Source organism: Miscanthus floridulus, chromosome 6, assembly GCF_019320115.1.
Source record: "Miscanthus floridulus cultivar M001 chromosome 6, ASM1932011v1, whole genome shotgun sequence".
Taxonomy (NCBI): Eukaryota; Viridiplantae; Streptophyta; class Magnoliopsida; order Poales; family Poaceae; genus Miscanthus; species Miscanthus floridulus.
The window spans coordinates 114,160,911-114,184,129 of NC_089585.1; the positions used below are offsets into that span (position 1 = coordinate 114,160,911).

The window sequence follows — 23,219 nt, forward strand, 5'->3', positions numbered from 1 at the left end:
AGCTTTCGAGCCAAGGAGAGGCTCGAGCTTGTGCACGGGGACTTGTGTGGCCCGGTGACACCAGGCACACCGGGAGGACGACGCTACTTCCTGCTGCTCGTCGATGACCTCCCGCTACATGTGGGTGATGGTTCTCGGCAGCAAGGGAGAGGATGCGGATGCCATCAGGTGCGCGCAGGCTGCTGTAGAGGCGGAGTGTGGCCGCAAGCTGCGCGTGCTGCGCACCGACAACGGCGGTGAATTCACGGCGGCTGAATTCACGTCGTACTGCGCTGATAAGGGCATTCAACGCCACTACTCCGCGCCGTACAGCCCGCAGCAGAACGGCGTCATCGAGCGGCGCAACCAGACGGTTGTGGGGATGACTTGGGCCCTTCTCAAGCAGAGGGGGATGCCGGCTGTCTTCTGGAGAGAGGCGGTGGTGTCGGCCGTCTACATCCTCAACCGCTCGCCTACCAAGGCACTCGACGGCAGGACGTCATACGAGGCTTGGCATGGGCGCAAGCCTGCGGTCTCCCACTTACGGGTCTTCGGCTGCCTCGTGTTCGCCAAGGAGCTTGGCCACATCAGCAAGCTCGACGACAGGAGCACTCCGGGAGTGTTCATCGGCTACGCGGAGGGCTCGAAGGCCTACCGCATCCTCGACCCAAAGATATAGTGTGTGCGCACGGCGCGCGACATTGTGTTCAACGAAGGGCGAGGATGGGCGTGGGACAAGGCGGTGGACGACGGCTCGGCCCCGACATACGACGACTTCACTGTCGAGTACGTTCACTTCGAGGGAGCTGGGAGAGTAGGCAGCTCTTCTTCGACGAGCGCGTCTACCCCAGTCCCCGAGCCTCCACCGACCCCGGCGCCTGCTACTCCGACAGCACCACGCTCTCCAGCCAGGACCTCGGCTGCGATGAGTTCTTCGCCGGCACCGCCACGCACTCCAGCACCGACAGACACCTCTCCGGGCACGTCTACTCCAACACCAGTTCGTGTCGAGCACAACCCGGTTGAGCTCGCTACTCCGCTCTCTCACGACGAGGAGCGCATCGACGCGTACCACGACGGCGAGCCGTTGCGGTACCGTATGATGGAGAACCTTCTCGGCGACCAGCCGGTGCCGGGACTGGTGTCTCACGACCTGGAGGCGCAGTTGCACCTTGCGTGTGACGACGGCGAGCCTCGGTCGTTTGCTGAGGCTGAGAGACACGCGGCATGGCGCGCCGCGATGCAGTTGGAGATGGATGCGATTGAGAAGAACCGCACCTGGGAGCTTGTTGACCTTCCTCGCGGCCACAGCGCGATCACCCTTAAGTGGGTGGACAAGCTGAAGAGGGATGAAGCCGGCGCCATCGTCAAGCACAAGGCTCGCTTGGTGGCACGAGGTTTCGTGCAGTAGGAGGGGGTCGACTTCGACGCCGCCTTTGCTCCCGTGGCACGGATGGAGTCCGTGCGACTCCTTGCGCTAGCTGCCCAGGAGGGCTGACGTGTTCATCACATGGACGTCAAGTCGGCGTTCCTTAACGGCGACTTGAAGGAGGAGGTCTACGTGCACCAGCCGTCGGGATTTGCGATCCTCGACAAGGAGGGCAAGGTGCTCCGCCTGCGCAAGGCCCTCTATGGCTTGCGGCAGGCACCGAGGGCGTGGAATGCCAAGTTGGATTCCACGTTAAAGGGGATGGGCTTCGAGCAAAGCCCGCACGAGGCGGCCATCTACCGACGAGGTAGTGGAGGAAATGCTCTGCTGGTGGGTATCTACGTCGACGACTTGGTGATCACCGGCACCAAGGATGCGGAGGTGGCGGCATTCAAGGAAGAGATGAAGGCCACCTTCCAGATGAGTGACCTGGGGCTTCTCTACTTTTACCTGGGAATCGAGGTGCACTAGGATGACACCGGGATCACGCTTCGACAGACCGCCTACGCCAAGCGCGTCGTTGAGCTAGCCGGGCTCACCGACTGCAACCCAGCTCTCACTCCGATGGAGGAGAGGCTGAAGCTGAGCCGCGACAGCACGACGGAGGAGGTGGACGCTACGCAGTACCGGCGTCTTGTGGGGAGCCTTCGCTACCTCGTCCACACACGGCCGGACTTGGCATTCTCCGTCGGCTACGTTAGTCGGTTCATGCAGCGACCGACGACGGAGCACCAGCAGGCTGTGAAGAGGATCATCCGCTACGTTGCGGGGACTCTCAACCACTGCCTCTACTACCCTAGGTGCCCTGGGGCGGCACACTTTGTCGGGTACAGCGACAGCGACCACGTCGGTGACATCGACACCAGCAAGAGCACGAGCGGGATCCTCTTCCTCGGCAAGTGCCTCGTTAGCTGGCAGTCGGTCAAGCAGCAGGTGGTGGCCCTGTCCAGCTGCGAGGCCAAGTACATAGCGGTCTCCACCGCTTCAACTCAGGCGCTCTGGCTCGCTCGATTGCTTGGTGATCTCCTCGGCAGAGACACTAGAGCGGTGGAGCTCAGGATGGACAACAAGTCCGCTCTAGCCCTAGCAAAGAACCCTGTTTCCATGAACGGGGTAAGCACATCCGGGTGAGGTACCACTTCATCCGAGGCTGTTTGGAGGAAGGGAGCATCAAGGGAAGCTACATCAACACCAAGAACCAGCTTGCGGACCTGCTTACCAAGCCCCTTGGGAGGATCAAGTTCCTTGAGCTCTGCTCCAGAACCGGGATGGTTCAACTTTCCCACAAGACGACGCACAAGACTTAGGGGGAGAATGATGGGATAAATCTCTGTGTTGGCTGATCTTTGTGGGGCAGTAGCATATGGTCCTTGTGGCTGTATGGTGGTCTTGCTACCCATCAAGGACAACATCCTTGACTAGCATCTTAGCATCTAGGATAACATCTTAGCATCTAGGATAACATCTGTTTTAGGACATCATATTAGCATCTAGCATCTTGGCATATGCTTGGCTGGTTAGCAGCCTATAAATATGCATCCCCAACCCCTCATATTGGCATGACATTTGTGTGAGAAATAAACCAGAAAATTGTCCCAACTCCTAGTGTCATCCTCTCTCGATGAGAGTAAGAATTCTGCTACTACCAAGAGTAAGAATTCAGCGACTAACAGTCCCGCTTGACCTTGAAGACCCGTTTGAGCCCGATCGGCCGGCAGCCAACTGGCGGATCGACGAGCTCCCGTGTCCCGTTCTCCTTGACCGCCTTCATCTCCTCCAGCATCGCCCGCTGCCAATTGGCGTTGCGCTCGGCTAGCACGAACGTGGGCGGCTCCTCCGCGCTAACGAGGAGCAGCTCTGGGTCCTCGAGGATTCGACTGGCCAGCCCAGGAGCTCCCCCGTCGCCGACGATGTTGTCCACCCGGTGGAAACGAACCTCCTCGCCGTCGTGGAAGGCGTCCACGTACTCGTCGATGTCGGTGGGCGGAGTGGCAAACTCGAGCGGAGGCATCCCCTGTCTTGCCGTCGCAGGGGACTGTGGTGGAGGCGTGTGCGCGGCTGTTGCTGGAGGCTGCTCACCCGCGCCCGCCATGGCCGGACTTGGCGGCTCCTCCTCGGCCGCCACAGCTGCTGAACTTGGCGCGTCCGCAGCCGGCTCCTCAGCTCCTGCATCTCCTCCCTGGATGACCAAGTGCTTGATGATGAACGTGCCGCTGACATCGCGGACTCCCCCTGTGCCGGATCCTCCCAATCCTAGGCCGCCATTTCGTCGAACACCACATCCCTAGAGATCACCACCTTACCTCCCTTGGGATCATAGAGCCGATAGGCCTTGCTGCCCTCCTCGTAACCTAGGACCACCACGGGCGTGCTCATGTCCTCTAGCTTGGTGAGGAATGGCTTCGTGTTCTTCATGTGGCCGAAGCACCCGAATGTCCTGAGGAAGGACACGTTCGGCTTGCGCCTGTGCCAAGCCTTGAACGACATCTTGCCCTTCAGGGCCTTGGTGGGCGCGCGGTTGAGGATGAACACTGCCGTGGTCACCGCGTCGCCCCAAAACTCTGCCGACATCTTCTTGGCCTTCATCATGGATTGAGCCATGCCGACCACCATCTAGTTCCGCCGCTCCACCACGCCATTCTGCTGCGGCGAATACGGCGCGGTGTGGTGGCGCACCACCCCTTGATTCGCGCAGTACGCGGCAAACTCCACCGAGGTGAACTCGCCGCTGCGATCAGTCCTCAGCACGCGCAGCTTCTTCCCGGACTCAGCCTCCGCGCGCACCTTGAACTGCTTGATCGCCTCCACCACCTCGCCCTTGCTCGTCAGGAGCTGCAGACACATGTAGCGGCTGTAGTCGTCCACGAGATTGCCGTGGACGAGCTCGAGGGCCTCCGCCGCGCGGTACTTGGTCGTCTTTGGGAACGACAGCCTCCACTGCCTCCCGACCAGGCAGCGGTCACACAGCTCGCCTGCATGCTCAATGTGAGGAAGCCCTCAGACCATTTTCTCCAGCTTGCCGAGGGCATCGAAGCTGAGATGGCCGTAGCGGGTGTGCCACAGCCACGGCTCCTCCGTGCGCTGCGCTGCCAAGCAAATGGGCTGCTCTACCTTCAAGTCGCGTAGATACAACCGGTTACAGGATCGCTTTACCTTGGCGAGAAGCCGTTGCTCTCGATCTCGGATCCTGAGGACGCCGTCCTTGATCAGCACCTCGCTCCCGCGCTCATCCAGCTACCCGATGCTGACAATGCTCGAGCGCAGCTGCGGAATTTAGTAAACATCCGTCAGCGCACGGTGCTCGCTGTTCTGGCACCTGAAGATGACGGTGCCCCGGCCTCGGATCACCACCCTTGAGCCGTCACCAAACTTCACCGTGCCGGTCATGTTCCCGTCGAGCTCGGAGAAGGCCTACTTGGAGCCGGTCATGTGGTTGCTGGTGCCGGAGTTCACGTACCACCTCTGCTCCTTCTCGTCGCCCACTCGTCCGAGGTGGACTTGGGCGCATGGCTCGTCGAGGTCGATGGCCTTCGAAGCCTTCCCCTTCTCCGCCACCGCCACCTCCTCTGCTTTATCCTCTGCCTCGATGTCTTGCAGTGCACAGAACGTCGCCATCAGGAGAGTAGGCTCGTCGTCGTCAGCCTGCGCCAGATGAGCCTCAGCCTTCTTCTCCTGCTTACGGTTTGGCACTCCTTTGCCAGTGGCCGGTCTTCCCACAGCGTCGACAGGCGTTGGGATCGACCTTCTTCTCCTGTGGAGCCTTGCCGCGGCGCTTGCCGTCGCCGCCGCGGTTGGAGGAGCCTTCCCCGGACCGCTTCTCCTTCATCCGAGCAGCCCACTCCTCCTCGGTCAGCAGCAGCTTGCCGCTGTCCGTTGTCGCCGTGGCCGTCTCCGTGCGCTCGTCCACCTCCCGCAGACGCCCCGTTACATCCTCAATGGTGAGGGTGGACAGGTCCAACATCGTCTCTATAGAGATAGCGATTTGGATGTACTTCACCGGCACGGAGCGCAGGTACTTGGAGACCGCGTCCTCCTCGTCGATGGTGATGCCTTGGCTCTCCAGCTGGCTGATGAGCGACTACAGTCGGAGGGAGAAATCCTCCATTGTCTCACCGTCGCGGAACTTGAGGTTGACGTACTCCTGCTGCAGCAGTTGGGCCTTCGCCTTCTTTGCGCGATTGGAGCCGACGTGCATGGCTACGATGGCCTCCCAAGCCTCCTTGGTAGTCTTCTTCGCCCCAAGCGGCTCCTTGTACTCCTGTGGCACAGCGGCGAGGATCGCCTCCATCATCGACATGTCATCTTCTTCATTGTCGGTGCCCTTGTCAACAGCATTCCAGAGCCGTCGGGCTCTGAGCTTGACCTTCATGGTCACCGCCTACTCACCATAGTTGGTGCGAGTCAGCGTCGGCCAATTGGCGCCGCTGACCTCCTGCTCCATGCGCACGACGACCTCCTGACGTGGCTGGGAAGCCCCGGCAGCTCCGCTGCCGTCGCTCGTCTCCGAGCCAGTGTCACCTGCCATCGCTGGCGATCAGTCCGGGCGATGCAGCAACCTGTACGGCTCCAATACCACTTGTTGGTCCTTGGGATCCCTGCACAGGTAAGCAGCTAGCTTATCAGCACACCCACACACGCACTTTGGCTAGAGGTAGAAGAAAGGGATGAGCACAGCACACACACAGCCGAGCAGCAGCAAAGCTGCTCTGAATGTTGCTTCAGCTGAACTGAATGTTTCCATTGCTTTGTGGTGATATATATACAAGCTACAAGTACCATACAAGGTACAAGGTACACCTACTCCTATGTCCTCTAGGACATGACTGATTTCAGCCCACTACTTGGTATGGCTGAGGTATGCCAATACCAGCTAATGTACTAACTAGTACTAGGTATGGCCTATTGCCTTACTGCTACAGCAATCAGCACAGCAGAGACTTGACCAAATGCCAACTCTACTGTGCAGCAAAACAAAGAGAGATCAGCAGCAGATTATGTCTTACATGACTTAGGACAAAGCTAAAATGACTTACAATTTGGAAAGGAGGGAGTACTCAAATAAAATTGCTTTGTTTGTTGTTGAGAAAATTTATGTATGCGCCATTGAATTTCATTTGAAAGATTCTCTTGGTAATTCCAATTTTCATGTGTCTTTTCTTCTGTATCGAAACTTGTACTAAGCATGCTATTATATTTATGTAAATATTCTATTGTTTTGGTGTTTTTAGTTTTATGCAATGTAGCTGTTTTACTACTTGATTAAAGGTTAAGTGTATAGGTTAGAACTTAGAATGCTACCTTTTGGCTACAACATTTAGCAGCCTATTAACACCACATTTTTGTTTGCAGTATATGCTGCTTGAACAATCATATTTCCTTACTGTGTATGCAGAATAAAACCGTCTCTGTTTTTGAAACCAACATACGTATCCTTGGGGGTCTGCTATCAGCTCACCTGATTGCCAGTGATTATGCCACTGTATGTCTGTTCTATCATGTGCATTCTTTTTCCTTTGCTCATAATCTCTTTAACTAACTTCCTGATAGTTGCTATTCACTGGGTGCTTTACTTTTTTTTCCTTTTTTATTTCTGCTGCGACATGAAATCATTACTGAAGTTGCACTGCAAAACGAAAGCTAATGTAAGATCATATTGGAAAAAAAAAGTGGCCATGGAAAGTAGTCATCCCCCTGGGCTCTGGGCCTCTGGCTTTGTCTTAATTAATACAAAGGAGTTTCAGACCCTGTAAGGAAGTACTCATGCAACCTGTGAGTACCTGGGTTCGATTTCAGGTTGGCAGCCTCTCTCAACTGGAGGCTCTACCAACTGAGCTATCACTCAGATGATATTGATATGTCAACATCTATTATCATTGTGAATGTGTTTGTATTAATGGGTGAATGGTAGGCAGGTCCATTGGTACTCAACAGTGAGTCATAATACTAGCAAGCTACCTTACCTTATTTTATTTATTGAGAATGGCTGCTTAGGATTGTTCCTTGATGTGGAACATTTACTTGAGTTCAGTAACTGATAACTGATTACATTTCAGTTATGACCAGGTTGCTGGTTACCTTTATAGGCATAAGTCCATCTGCTCCACTTGTTATGGATATATGGGTATTGCGATTAGGCCCCACAAACTATTTAAAAAACCTTTCTATATACTAATTTTTGTTTTATAGTTGAGGTGTCATGTGGGGACGCACGTACGTGAGACGCCGTCGCGCGCGTGACGTGCGCCGAGCCACAGAGCGCGCCCAGCGTGCGGCTGAGGAAGCCACAGTGAGTGGCTAAGATTAGAAAATAAGAGATTAGTTTCCTTATTTATTCCTAAATTGTAGGCATGGTTAGTTCAGCCTGAGGGCTATTTGAGTCTTGTAACCAGACGATAAAGGCAAGCAAGATTATTATCCCTAATCTCTCTCGTCTCCCATCTAAGCCTGCGGAAGAGGGGCATAACCTCGCCGGAGAAGACGACGGACCGCGGCTACAATCTCCGTAGCCGAGGGCCTCCTACCCTAGACACCAAGGCCCTTGACAACCTGGTATCACGGTCACGCCGATCCTCTTCTTCCCGCTCCGCCGACCCATCGCCAGCCGCCGCGTTTCCCACAGCAGCCGCGCCACCAACCAGCCCACCACCATGTCCACCATCAGCCAGCTTCGTCCCATCACCCATGGCGGAGCCCTCCAACGCCGACATCGCCAAGATGATCGAGAGCCTCACCGGCACGATCGCCTCCCTGCAGTCCGACGTAGCGACGTTGAAGGACAAGGAGAAATCCTCTTCATCGTCTGGCCCGGGCGGTAGTGCTGACGGCCAGCACCACAACGACCGCCCTCCGAGATTTCAGAAGATGGATTTTCCCCGCTATGATGGCACGACCGATCCGCTGATCTTTGTCAACCGCTGTGAATCTTACTTCCATCAGCAGCGAATCATGGAGGAGGAGAAGGTTTGGATGGCCTCGTATAATCTGGAGGACGTCGCCCAATTGTGGTACATCCAACTCCAGGAGGATGAGGGTACCCCCGGTGGAGCCACTTCAAGGATCTCCTCCACCTGCGTTTCGGGCCGCCCCTGCGCTGCGCACCGCTCTACGAGCTCGCCGAGTGCCGGCGCATGGGCTCCGTGGAGGAGTACCAGAACCGGTTCCAGGCGCTCCTGCCACGCGCCGGTCCATTGGAGGAAGCCCAGCGCGTCCAACTCTTCACGGGGGGCCTCCTGCCGCCGCTAAGCCACGCGGTGCGGATTCACAACCCGCAATCGCTCGCGGCCGCCATGAGCCTGGCCCGTCAAGTGGAGTTGATGGAGCTTGACAAGCCGGCCCCGGCTCCCGCCCGGTCAGCGGCCCGCGGCCTGCTTCCAGCACCGCCTCAGCGCCCCGCGCTCCCTGCACCACCACCAGTGGGCGCCGCCGCCGCCAAGATGGAGACCAAACCGGTGAAACGTCTCTCTGTGGAGGAGCAGGCGGAACGTCGCCGCCTTGGGCTGTGCTACAATTGCGACGAAAAGTACTCGCGTGGCCATAACCGGGTCTGCCGCCGCATCTTCTACATCGATGGCGTGACGCTCACCGACGCCGAAGACGCCGCATGGGACGGGGACCAGGAGGAGGCCCCGGTCTTCTCTTTGCAGGCGGTCGCCGGCGTGCAGCCCTGCGACACCATGCAGGTCCGGGTGACTTTGGGCGCGGTGACCCTCACTGCCCTCCTCGACACCGGCTCCACCCACAACTTCATCGCCGAGGAGGCGGCGCGCCGCACCAACCTGCCCATACAGTCCAAGCCACGCCTCACCGCCATAGTGGCCAATGGCGAGAAGATCCAGTGCCCGGGCGTCCTGCAGCAGGCGCCGATCACCATCGATGGGGAGGCGTTCCACGTGGACCTCTTCGTCATGCCGTTGGCGGGATACGATCTCGTCCTGGGAACCCAGTGGATGGTTACCCTAGGGCCGATCACGTGGGACTTTACGGCGTGCACCATGTCGTTTTCGCGCCAGGGCAAGGACGTGTGCTGGACCGACGTGGCGGCGCGCCCGGAACCGACTATCGCCGCCACAGCAGCCTCGGCGGACTTCCTCGACAAACTGCTGGCATCCTTCGAAGGGGTTTTCGCCGAGCCTTCCGGCCTACCACCACAGCGCGGCCGGGACCACTGCATTGTCCTCAAGCCGGGTGCGCTGCCCGTGGCCGTTCGCCCCTATCGTTACCCGGCGGCCCACAAGGATGAATTGGAGCGGCAATGCGCCGCCATGATCGCTCAAGGCATCGTCCGTCGCAGCGACTCCGCGTTCTCGTCACCGGTCCTCCTCGTCAAGAAGCCGGACGGATCGTGGCGTTTCTGCGTCGACTACCGCGCCCTCAATGCGCTTACGGTCAAGGATGCGTTCCCGATCCCCGTCGTCGACGAGCTGCTTGATGAGCTCCACGGGGCGCGTTTCTTCACCAAGCTCGATCTCCGCTCCGGGTACCATCAGGTGCGGATGCGGCCGGCCGATGTCCACAAGACCGCGTTCCGAACCCACGACGGCCTCTACGAGTTCCTCGTCATGCCGTTCGGGCTGTGCAACGCCCCGGCAACGTTCCAGGCGCTGATGAACGACGTACTCCGACCGTTCCTTCGTCGTTTCGTTCTTGTGTTTTTTGATGATATACTAATCTACAGCAAGACTTGGGTGGATCACCTACGCCACATCCGCGCCGTCCTCAGCGAGCTTCAGCGGCACCAGCTCTTCCTCAAGCGCGCCAAGTGCGCCTTCGCTAGCGCGTCCGTCGCCTACCTTGGCCATGTCATTTCCGAGGCGGGCGTCGCCATGGACCCGGCCAAGGTGCAGGCGGTGCGAGAGTGGCCGACGCCGCGCTCGGCCCGCGCGGTCCGTGGGTTCCTCGGCTTAGCGGGCTACTACCGCAAGTTTGTGCACAACTACGGCACAGTCGCAGCACCCCTCACTGCCCTCCTCAAGAAAGATGGGTTCTCTTGGTTAGGGGAGGCCTCGGCGGCATTCGACGCGCTCAAGGCTGCTGTCACCTCCGCCCCGGTACCCGCCATGCCGGATTTCTCCAAGCCCTTCATCGTCGAGTGCGACGCGTCGTCTCACGGCTTCGGGGCGGTGCTGGTCCAGGACAGCCACCCGGTGGCCTTCTTCAGTCGGCCGGTGGCGCCCCACCATCGCGCACTCGCTGCGTACGAGCGCGAGCTGATCGGCCTCGTGCACGCGGTACGGCACTGGCGACCGTACCTATGGGGGCGCCGCTTCATCGTCAAGACTGATCACTACAGCCTCAAGTACCTGCTCGATCAGAGGCTCGCGACGATCCCTCAACATCACTGGGTGGGGAAGCTTCTCGGTTTCGACTTCGTTGTCGAGTACAAGCCGGGCCAGGCCAATGCCGTGGCGGACGCGCTGTCGCGTCGGGACACGCCGGCGGAAGGCACCATCCTGGCGCTCTCGGCCCCACGTTTCGACTTCGTCGATAGACTCCATCAAGCACAAGCTACTGACCCGGCCCTCGTCGCCATGCATGAAGAGCTTGCTGCGGCTCCAGAGCTCTGCCGTGGGCGGTGGTGGATGGGCTGATCCAGTACAGTGGGCGCTTGTACATTCCCCCGGCCTCGCCCTTGTTACCAGAGCTCCTGGAGGCGGTCCATGCGGAGGGACACGAAGGCGTCCAGCGCACGCTGCACCGGATGCGGCGGGATTTTCATTTTCCTAACATGAAACAGCTCGTGCAGGATTGGGTGAGGGCATGCCCTACGTGCCAGCGCTACAAGTCGGAGCATCTACACCTGGCCGGCCTTCTTCTACCGCTGCCCGTGCCGCAAGGAGTCTGGACTGACATCGCCCTAGACTTTGTTGAGGCGCTGCCGCGTGTCCGGGGCAAGTCGGTCATCTTGACGGTGGTGGACAGGTTCAGCAAGTACTGCCACTTCATCCCTCTGTCCCACCCATACTCCGCGGAGTCCGTCGCCCAGGCTTTCTTCGCCGATATCGTCCGCCTCCATGGCGTGCCACAGTCCATCGTGTCGGACAGGGACACGGTCTTCACCTCCAACTTCTGGCGCGAGCTGATGCGGCTGGTTGGCACCAAATTGCACATGACGACGGCCTTTCACCCCCAATCCGATGGGCAGTCCGAGTCGGCCAACCGCGTCATCATCATGTACCTGAGATGTCTCACCGGAGACCGACCGCGGCAGTGGCTCCAGTGGCTTCCGTGGGCGGAGTACGTCTTCAACACCGCCTACCAAACGTCACTGCAGGACACGCCGTTCCGCGTCGTCTACGGTCACGATCCTCCGTCCATCCGGTCATATGAGCCCGGAGACACCAGGGTGGCCGCCGTCGCCAAGACCTTGGAAGAGCGAGATGAATTTCTCGCTGACATCCGCGCCCGACTTCAGCAAGCACAGGCGGTCCAAAAGCGCCACTATGACAAGGCACATCGCCATGTATCGTATCAGGTGGGGGACTGGGCATTTTTACGGCTCCGGCAGCGCGCGGCGTCCTCACTGCCACAGACCGTCACCGGCAAGCTGCGGCCACGCTTCTACGGCCCCTACCGCGTCACCGAGCTCCTCAACGACGTCGCTGTTCGCCTCGCCCTGCCACCCCGAGCCCGTCTGCACGACGTCTTCCACATCGGCCTCCTCAAGAAGTTCCATGGTTCGCCGCCGGATGCTCCACCGGCCCTGCCTGCTGTTCACCATGGTGCGGTGGTTCCGGAGCCCGAACGCGCGGTCAAGATGCGCCTCGCCCGCGGGGTGCGCCAGCTGCTGATCCAGTGGAAGGGCGAGTCCCCGGCTTCGGCAACCTGGGAAGACGCCGACGCCTTCACCGCCAAGTACCCAAACTTCCAGCTCGAGGACGAGCTGTCTTCCGAGGAGGGGAGAGATGTCATGTGGGGACGCACGTACGTGAGACGCCGTCGCGCGCGTGACGTGCGCCGAGCCACAGAGCGCGCCCAGCGTGCGGCTGAGGAAGCCACCGTGAGTGGCTAAGATTAGAAAATAAGAGATTAGTTTCCTTATTTATTCCTAAATTGTAGGCATGGTTAGTTCAGCCTGAGGGCTATTTGAGTCTTGTAACCAGACGATAAAGGCAAGCAAGATTATTATCCCTAATCTCTCTCGTCTCCCATCTAAGCCTGCGGAAGAGGGGCATAACCTCGCCGGAGAAGACGACGGACCGTGGCTACAATCTCCGTAGCCGAGGGCCTCCTACCCTAGACACCAAGGCCCTTGACATGAGGTTATCTAATATATTAAAATGGCTGAATGCTGTGGATTAAGTACTGCACTTTCCTGATGTTTCTTTAGTTCTTTAGCTTTTTCTTTGTGATTGTTGCAAGGGTTCTGGAGCCTTTTCAAGTTTCACTAAATGTTGTTGTACTGAATGTGGAAAAAATGCCATGAAAGTGAAATAATCTACAGTAAACTTGGAAAAAATGAAATGGTGGACATTTCACTGTGCTACTTTCACCCACAGTATCATGCCAACTATTGTGTGTGCATAGATGAATAATGCATGCATGTTTCTAAATCCGTAAAACTTAACAGGGTTAAACCAACAGATATCGAAATGTAATTTGAGTGTTTTAACCTTCGTATTTTATTCATGCCTAAGACTTGAGAAGATTTCAGAGTTATTATGTGTAAGCAATAAAATTAGCATAACGCCTATAGGGGGTCAAAACCAAAAAATACTGTGAACTGAAAGTTTTGCTTCTTGTTATTTGGATCCTAATTGCTAGTCTTGTGTATTAAGAGTGCTTCTTGGGCAAAGAGATTTTTGAAGGCTAATACAGTTCAAGTGGTCCAATTCTTATTGTAGCTTCTCATTGACAGGGTATGAGAATCCAATCTTATGATGACCAGTTACTTCATTTAGCTGCTGACTTAGCTCAGAGGTTGTTGCCCGCATTTGACACTCCTACAGGTTCATTACCTTTTCTATTATTATAATCTTCCTGGAATGACTGGTTATATCTTGCATCAGACATTTGATTCCATTTTTTTTTCGTGGTTTTTGTTGTAAAAGGATCGTTTCCACTGGTCAGGAATTGTCACTTGGCGATACACACGGAATTACAAACACACAACTGCATTTGATGCTTTACTCTAATAAAACATAAATATAACACAAACATTGCTTAGTGATGGAAAGAACTTCATGATAGTCATATTAACTTATCTCCAAGTTTGCAGACTGAAACTGGATGTCATATAGATATAGTTATACTAGGTGATAACCCGCGCGTTGCTGCGGAGAATTTGAAGTATGATTACAGAAGCATCTTAGAACCCAAACTAAACATTTGATCATAACATTTTGGGAAAAGAAACTAGTTTTTTAGAATTAGGAAGTACGGGAAGTGCAAAGATCGAGCTTTACCTGGGAGATATATATATTTTAAAAAAAAACTAATTACTGGGCATGAGTACACAGGAAGAATACTTTTGGTTGTTGCACAAATGCGCATGATTCATGAGGGCCTCTTTGAATGAACATACACCCAATACACTGAGACGCAAAAAAATAGGCATGTAAAAATGTAAGAAACATAGGGATTGTAGAAAGACAGAGAAATGGGAAACACCACACACCCAACATGGGGGGGTGACATTCATATATATAGCCAATATGGCAGGGTATAACAGGCATGTACATGCTTTACATAGCAGGTGCTAATCACACTGATTTGTGCCGTTGCCTATTATATACTTGGCTAATATACACTTGCCTAATATATCTATCAGCCGCCCGCAGTCGAAGCGTCAGGATTCCGGATGCAGAGACTGGACCGAAATTCTTCAAACAGCTGAACCGGCAACCCCTTTGTCATGATGTCAGCGAACTGAAAACGTGACGGCACATGGAGAACTCGAACCTCGCCGAGAGCCACCTTCTCACGGACGAAGTGGATGTCAATCTCGATGTGCTTGGTACGGCGGTGGTGGACCGGGTTGGCTGTCATGTAGACAGCGCTGACGTTGTCACAGTAGACAACTGTGGCAACCTTCAAGGGAACATGAAGTTCCTGAAGGAGTTGTCGAAGCCAACAGCACTCGGCAACCACGTGAGCAACAGCCCGGTACTCGGCCTCCGCACTGGACCGGGACACCGTGGTCTGCCGTTTTGAAGACCAGGACACCAGACTGTCGCCGAGGAAGACGCAGAAGCCTGATGTAGAGCGGCGGGAGTCTGGGCACCCGGCCCAGTCAGCATCGGAGTATGCAATCAGCTTGTCGACTGGCCCAGTGCCGATGTGGAGACCAGCCGACAGTGTGCCCTTCACATATCGAAGGATGCGCTTGATCAGCGCGAGGTGAGCTTCGCGCGGGTCATGCATGAAGAGGCATACTTGCTGTACAGCATAGGCCAGGTCGGGGCGAGTAAGCGTCAGGTACTGGAGAGAGCCGGCGAGACTCCGGTACGCGGCGGGATCAGCGACAGGAGCGCCCGCCGAGGCAGAGAGCTTGGCACGAGAGTCAACAGGTGTCGATGTCGAGTGACACTCGGCCATGCCCGCCTTCTGGAGGAGGTCCACGGCGTACTGCCGCTGGCTGAGGAAGAGGCCGTCGGAGGAGCGAGTGACGGATATACCCAGGAAGTGATGTAGTTCCCCGAGGTCCGTCATGGCGAACTCAGAGTGAAGGCGGGCGATGATACGTCGAAGCAGAGCGGCCGATGAAGCCGTGAGGACGATGTCGTCGACGTACAGCAACAAGTAGGCGGAGGAGCTGCCCTCGGAGTAGATGAAGAGGGAGGCATCGGTGGCAGAGGCGACGAAGCCGAGCTGTCGGAGAAACGTGGCGAAGCGTTGGTGCCACGCTCGAGGGGCCTGCTTGAGGCCGTAGAGGGAGCGCTGGAGGAGGCAGACGGCTTCGGGTCGTGCTGGGTCGACGAAGCCGGGGGGCTGCTGACAGTAGACCGTCTCATGCAGGTGGCCATGAAGAAAAGCGTTCTTCACATCCAACTGATGGATAGGCCACTGGCGAGATGCGGCGATGCTGAGGACGACCCGAATAGTGGCCGGCTTGACGACGGGGCTGAACGTCTCGTCGTAGTCGACGCCGTGACGCTGGGTGAAGCCGCGGACGACCCAGCGAGCTTTATGCCGAGCCAAGGTGCCATCGGAGTGGAATTTGTGCCGGAAAATCCACTTGCCGGTGACCACATTGGCGCCAGGAGGACGAGGAACGAGGCGCCAGGTGTTGTTGTCGACAAGGGCCTTGTACTCCTCAGCCATGGCTGCACGCCACTGGGAATCAGCAAGACCCCCCCTGTAGTCGCGCGGAATGGGCGAGGCAGTGGAGCCGGTGGCGACGTGAGCTGCTGGAGGGAACCCGTACCGATCGACAGGCCTGAGGGAACCTGTCTGGAGGCGCGTCACAGGTCGGTTCGGAGGCAGTGGTGGTGGCAGTGGCGGAGCAGCCACCACAGCCGGAGCAGCCGCCATGGCTGGAACAGCTGCCACGGCTGGAGCCGGGGCCGGCTGTTCGGAAACAGCAGGTGCCGTGCGGCGCCGGGTGTAGACCCGAAGGGGTGGGGGAGCGACCGGTGCAGGTGGAAGAACCGGGCCAATCTGGAGGATGGCCGGGTCCTCAGCGAGCTCCTCCAGATGAGCTCGATGACGCGGCTGCTCAGCGTCGGGTTGCGACGGAGCGACCGCTGCTGCACGTGGCACCGGCGCTGGTGTTCCTGCAAGAAAATCCAGAGAGCTTGGCAGCGCACTGGTGGAGTCAGATTGAAATGGAAATGTCGTCTCGGCGAATACAACATGACGGGAAATGATGATCCGTCGTGTCGTTAGGTCGAGACACCGGTAGCCCTTATGGGAAGAGGGATAACCAAGGAAGACACAAGCGGTGGAGCGGGGGGCCAACTTGTGTTTGGAGGTAGCGGTGAGGTTAGGATAGCATAGACAACCGAAGACACGAAGAATAGTGTAATCTGGTGGCTGCTGGTAGAGTTGCTCATAGGGGACTTTATGGTGAATGGCTGAGCTGGGGCGCCTGTTGAGGAGATAGGTGGCTGTGGTGAGCGCCTCGGCCCAGTATTTGGGTGGCATGTGAGCGTGGATGAGGAGGGTGCGGCATATATCGTTCAGAGAACGGATGATGCGTTCAGCCTTCCCGTTTTGAGGGGAGGTGTAAGGGCAAGAGAGGCGTAGGTGAATACCGCTGGAGGCAAAGAAGGTGGTGAGGGCAGTATTGATGAACTCAGTGCCATTATCAGCTTGTACAGCTTTGACAGGAAGGCTAAACTGTGTGTGGACGTAGGCGCAAAAATTAATGATGTGAGTGGCTACCTCAGATTTGCGGACGAGGGGGAACGTCCAGCAATAATGTGTGAAATCATCTAGGATGACAAGATAGTACTGCGCACCAGAAATGCTAGCGACCGGGGACGTCCAAACATCACAGTGTACAAGCTCAAAGGGGAGAGATGAAACTGAACTGGAATTACCAAAAGGCAGCCGCACATGCTTGCCAAGTTGACATGGATGACATAAAGTAGGAGCTGATTTATTACAGGAAATGGAATTATTGTTCCTAAGCAAATCTAGAGTGGCAGCCCCTGGATGACCAAGACGATGGTGCCACAGGTCAGTGGAGGTGGCGAGGTTGGCCTGTGGCGTGGCGGGGACGGTGTAGAGGCCGTCGGAGCTATTGGAGCGAATAATCACGCGTCGGGTCTGCAGGTCCTTAACAGAGAAACCAAACGCGTCAAATTCGATAGTGCAATGGTTGTCACGAGTGAATTGGCGAACTGAAAGTAAGTTGCGCACTAAGGAGGGGACAACAAGAACATTGCGAAGAGAGAAGGGGGAGGTGCGGCCAGGTAAAGTGGAGTGACCAGAACAGGACACAGGCAATTGATGCCCGTTGCCGACAGTGATGGAAGAAGAGGAGGAGGGATGACGAGATAGAAGTATACCATCCGAGTTGTGCATGTGGGAGGTGGCGCCGGAGTCCATGACCCAGCCAGAGTTCTGGAGCGCCATTTGGTTCAAGGCGGCAATGAGGCCGGCTTGATCCCACATCGGTGTTGGTGGAGGTGCAGCGAAGTGCGCCTGCGGGTTGGTGCCCATTAGCCCCTGGTGACGCCCGCCCTGGGCATTGGGGTGTTGCAAGCCAGGGCGAGGGCCCTGCTGCCAGTCGCCATGTGGAGGACCGCCCTGGGGGGCCCAGGGGGTGTAGCAGAACCAGGGCACCATAGGGCGGTTGCCCCCGTGTTGCTGACCGCCACCGCCGCCCTGCTGCCAGGCAGCGCCGCCGCCCTGCTGCCAGCCACCCTGGCCGCGCCAGGGACCCTTCTTGCCGCCCTTGCCTTTCTTGCCGCCCCCTGGACCCTTGGAAGGGGCAGAGGGAGCGCTGGAAGTGGAGGAATGGCACTCGGCAGAGGTGCAGCTAGAGCCGGAGGCGGCTACCATAGCGGAGGCCGCCGTGGTCTTCTCATCGTTGGCGAGGCGCAGTTCCTTGAGGGAGAGCATCTCGCGCGCCCTGGGAAAGGAGGGCAGCACGGTGGCGTTGGCGATGTCGTCGGCGGTGGCGCTGAAGCGCGGATTGAGGCCGCGGAGGAGACTGAGGACGAGCTGCTTGTCGTCGATGGTTTCGCCGACATCCCGGAGGGCGGCGGCCTTGACCTTGATCTTCTGGCAGTACTCGTCGATCGTCGAGTCGCCCTGCTTGAGGGAGTGAAACTCCTCAAGCAGGAAGACGGCCCGGGGTGCGCGGTTGGAGCGGAACAGGGCTTCAATTTCCACCCACAGCTCGCGGGCGGTTTGGTTCTCGTCGGTGATGGCGAGATCAAGAACCGAGTCGTCGACGGTGTTGAGGATCCAACCGCGGACAGTGCACTCAGCAATGGGCCACGATGGATCGTTGGCGGGGGGGTCAGCAGACTCACTGATGTGTGGGAGGAGACCGAATTTCCCACACAGAGACTTGAAGAAGGAAGCCCACTTGGTGAAATTGGGATTCTTCATCTCCAGAACCACCGGGATGTGAGTCTTCACATTGACGGCGGTGTAGGGGTGGACGAGCACAGCCGGCGGTGAGCCGTCGGCGGTGACAGACATGGTGTGGACGGCGGCTGCAGAGGTCAGCCGGCGGGAAAAGGTGGAGAGGAGAAAGGGGCGGAAGCAGAAGGTCCGGGATCAGATTGATCACGCGGTCTGTGATACCATGTAGAAAGACAGAGAAATGGGAAACACCACACACCCAACATGGGGGGGTGACATTCATATATATAGCCAATATGGCAGGGTATAACAGGCATGTACATGCTTTACATAGCAGGTGCTAATCACACTGATTTGTGCCGTTGCCTATTATATACTTGGCTAATATACACTTGCCTAATATATCTATCAGGGATCCAAACCTAAACAATTTCTAAAAGAAGGAAGCATAAATTTGTGACATGTTTATTGAATATGATCTAAAAAAGTACCTGCATCTACAGCCAATAGAAAAGGCATCCTGAACGGCTCTTTATATGAAGATACTCAAAGCAGTAGGAAATCTATCGACCTTATAAATATAAACTGGTGAGCCATAGATGTGGTGGAAATTGTAACCTGAAGGGCATGAATTCACGTTTGAATAGAAGAGTACGAAAAAGGAGAGTGATCAGAACAGCTGATAAAATCTTGCACAGTGTTGCATTATTTGACAATTGAGGGAACCTAGCTACAGAATGATGTTGAGAATTGAGATAGAAGAATATGAGATAATGCTGTATTTTGAGAAGGCTGAAGATCAGAGTCTTACAGGCGCATAGCTTCATATAGTTGCCAAAGCTCCATGTAGAGCAGCCTGCTAACGCACATGGGTGCTGAAGCAAAAGATGTTGTAAGGACAGTGGACTACAGGATTGGATGAACTGATTGAAGCCCATGGCCAGCTACCCACCTGCAAAAGGTTTGGAAGTATAAAAATCAAAGGAGATGAGGATGAGTGATTTGGTGGACAGGTGTTTCTGAAGCCAAAACGATAAGGCGTTTAGGCCAGAAGATAGTTCGGCACATCCTTGATTAACAGAGTAATAAACTAATAATCATAACATTGGGAGAGGAGAGGATGAACGTACATGATTAAATAGTGGCTTCAAATCTGATGGATACTATTTGGAGATGACGTGGCTTGCTGTCGTTGCAGCTTTATAGCAATCAATGATTGCTTGTGGCCTCCGTCTATATAGGTATATAGGATAGGATGTGGTTGTTTCATATTCTCAGTAGTTAATCTGATTTTTACTGCACTGCTTCAATGGATGCAATTGTTGGAGACATGCAAATTGTGTAAGTCATCATTTGAATTGAAACCTGCTTACACAATTACACCTGAACCATTTTGGTACTCTTTACTAACACAATCTAGGACATAAATCTGTTCTGAGTGTGTTCAATATCATACATGAAGTAATTTGCTAAATTACACTACTGTTCCTACCAACTACCATATGGAAATTCTTCACGACACTGACATTTTGCGTGCCAGGCCAGGCTGAAAAAAAGCCTGATAATTTTTGGGCCTAAAATTCGTGCCCATTAACGGCCCTGGGCAGAGTCGGCGTGGTGTTTTTGTCCTGGGTCTGGATGGCCCGACCGCTATTTTCCAGCAGAAAAATAATTGTAGAAATTGTTTCGGGCTGGCCCGGTTTTTCACGAGCCTGGTTTCCTCTGCCCAGGTCTGGCCCTAGAGCAGTCATGGGCTGGGCTTGGGCCAGGCCAGTTTTGTTCCGGTCATTTGCTTTACAGTCAACTTGAACAAAATACCATTTTACCTTCTTAATATAATGATGCGCAGCTCTCTTGCGTTTTCGAGGAAAAAACATCATGTTATGTTCTTAATTTCCTATGTCTTTCTTGACTAGTGTTGTCTTCACAGGTATTCCATTTGGATCTGTTAATTTAATGTACGGAGTCGATGAAAATGAAAGCAAGGCAAGCTTCTTTCTTCCTCCTATTGCTAGCTGTAGAGCTTGGTAAACAGAAATAGTTCTTCATACCTCTAATGATTTCGAACCTTGAATCTGAATATTGATTTTGGAACCACTAAAAGAACATAAAGAGCTTACCCAGTGCTGAAAGCTCCCACACAAGATAGGGTCTGGGGAAGGTAGTTTCTAGGTTGCCTTGCTCTTGTTTATTTTATAAGGAGGCTGAATGGAGAGACTACCAGTGCGCCAGGGGTACCCAGTGCTGAAACAACTAAAAGAACATATAACTGAAGTTTTGAGACACCTGTCTCACATTTGTTTTTCTGTTCATCGCAATAAACATCACCCTGTCAATCACATTTGTTTTTCTGTTCATCGCAATAAACATCACCCTGTCAATCTCACCTAGTTTTCCATTTGTGCTCAAATGGGCATAAGCAGTTTTGAGTTTCACTGCTGAGAGCTGACACTATCTTATTCCAGATAACATCAACGGCTGCTGGTGGTACTTTGACACTGGAATTTGGCATATTGAGTCGCTTGACTAATAATACTGGTAAGTCCTAATATGTGTAATTGTGCACTGTTTTGACGACGGCGCTGATATACTGTACATTTTCTACATGTACAAGGGCTAGGACCTTTTTTTTTGCGGTTTATGTTGACCAGTTAGTATGCAGGGGATATTTTATGCAAACTCTTCAAATAGCAATGGCAATGTGTGAGTGTAGACTTAAATAGTCATTATGTAAAAAATGCACATGTATATCTGTCAGAATACTCTGTATTAGATGTTCAGAACACAATACTGCATACCTTTGATCATTGACCATGGACAAACTTTATAACTGAAGATTAGTTATCATGCTTAACATAAAATGTCCTCTACAGTGTACAGCTTAGATAAGTGGTTATGCTTCTTGGTCTGTTAATTTCATGCTTCATTTACGTTGGTCATGTATCATACTTAAACAGAAGAAGATGGCCTCTGGACAGTGATTTTGGTACTCATTTTTCATCTGTTGTACCATAATTTTAAGTCCTCTACTTCTTTTTTGCAGTTTTTGAGAGAGCTACAAAAAAATCAGTGCGTGGAATATGGTCACGCAGATCAAAACTCAATCTTGTTGGTGCCCATATAAATGTTTTTACTGGTGAATGGACACAGAAGGTTTGGTTTTGTCCTTTCAGTGGTAGTTTTAAAGCAACTGCTAGCATTCTCTCTTTAATATTTTAACTACGTGTATTTCATTACATTTGTGGAGCCATGCAGAAAGCAGCATACTGTCAGTGATGAATATCATGCTGAGATGATGACCTGCTATTTCTGTCTATTAAGTTGACATGTAATTGATAATACCAATATTTCAAGAACGCACTAGATGCTAGGCAGGTGGTGATGCTTTGCCTAGAGTTTAGTCGTGGCCTAGGGCTGTTGTACTTTTTGCATGCATCTGGGGTAATGTCTTGTTCAATAGGCATATTAAAATTAAGAATATGACAATATCATGCATCCATGAGTTCTGTGGCCATAGGCTGCCGTTCTCCACCTCTCATTTGTCCCAGTTTTATAATGAGATCAAGTTCTAAACCCCTTTAGATGAGAAAATGCCTAGGTGTTGTGTCATTATGTGAGGTGATTTTGCTGCACCTAGTGCCTAGGTGCCACGAATCTCCACCTAGCCAACTAGGCTCCACCTTTTCAGACAGAGTTGATAACCCCCATGGACTGGAACCATTTTGTTATGTATCCAAGATGTTTGAGTTTTCTTCCTGACTGGTTACATGACTATTTTACTAATGTAATTGTTGTTGCATGACACATAAGTATATAGATATATTTTTAACAATGTTTTTATTTTCTGCAATGCTTAAATTTTAAGGTGATTGATCATCATGAACTATTGCTAATGAAGTAATGATGTTAGTTTTTTCCCTGGTTGTAGGATGCTGGAATTGGCACAAGCATTGATTCATTCTATGAATATCTTCTAAAGGCAAGAAAGGCCACATGTTTATTATTTTTGGCGTTCATACTTCATATTTGTTCATCCCGGTGCCTTGAATCATATTTTCCTTTTTTTTTAAAAAAAAACTTCACATCCTTACAAAGTATTCAAGGTATGCCGTACTGAATCACTGATAATGTCATAAAATGAGTTACACTGCAGGTCCTTAAAACTTGTGCAATATTCTGAAGTTAATGAGCCTAGAGTTTATTTATAGCCAAGATTGTGTTTACGTTACCAACAATTCAACACAACTCCAGGAGCACAGTGTGCACTAAACAAATATGTCGCTATAAATGCACGATTCTCAGGTTTCTTACTTGAACATAGCACGCAAATTTTAAGGACCCAACATAATCTACTCTCGACTAGTCTCAGATTAGATTATTGAAGTTATCCCCGATATATATTCTTTGCTAGAGCTTGGACAAAACTAGGCTCGTCACCTAGCTTTGTTCATTCTTCCTTTTCGTTTACTATTTACTATCAAACATTCTAACAGTTAATTTTGTATGCCAATGTTCAACAGGCATATTTATTGTTTGGAGATGATGAATACCTGTATATATTTCAGGAGGCTTACAAAGCTGCCATGCACTATCTCCATCATGATCCCTGGTAACGATCCTAATTCCTATTCGTTACAGTTGGGTTATAGGATATAAATCTGGTACTGTTGGATTCACATTTAAAGGTACTTTATATGATATAAATTTAGGGTCTTTTATCTGTATGCCATTATAAAAGTTCGAAATGATCTACGTGCCATTGAAATTTTAAAAAGTTTCTCAGTACCCTCGCCCAAAGTTTCTTTTACCTACGTGCCACTTTCGTTAGTTTTCC

At 53.4% G+C, this 23,219-nt stretch overlaps 1 protein-coding gene across 1 annotated transcript in view; it reads left to right on the forward strand.

Moving 5' to 3' along the window:
• LOC136456639 (alpha-mannosidase I MNS4-like) overlaps positions 1–23,219 on the forward strand; it is a 36,603-nt gene that overhangs the window by 8,672 nt on the left and 4,712 nt on the right. The window contains exons 4-10 of the mRNA XM_066456564.1: positions 6,801–6,887; positions 13,263–13,353; positions 20,316–20,371; positions 20,851–20,923; positions 21,429–21,538; positions 22,314–22,364; positions 22,906–22,994. Coding sequence (XP_066312661.1) covers positions 6,801–6,887; positions 13,263–13,353; positions 20,316–20,371; positions 20,851–20,923; positions 21,429–21,538; positions 22,314–22,364; positions 22,906–22,994 — 557 coding nt within the window. The remainder of the gene's footprint in view (positions 1–6,800; positions 6,888–13,262; positions 13,354–20,315; positions 20,372–20,850; positions 20,924–21,428; positions 21,539–22,313; positions 22,365–22,905; positions 22,995–23,219) is intronic.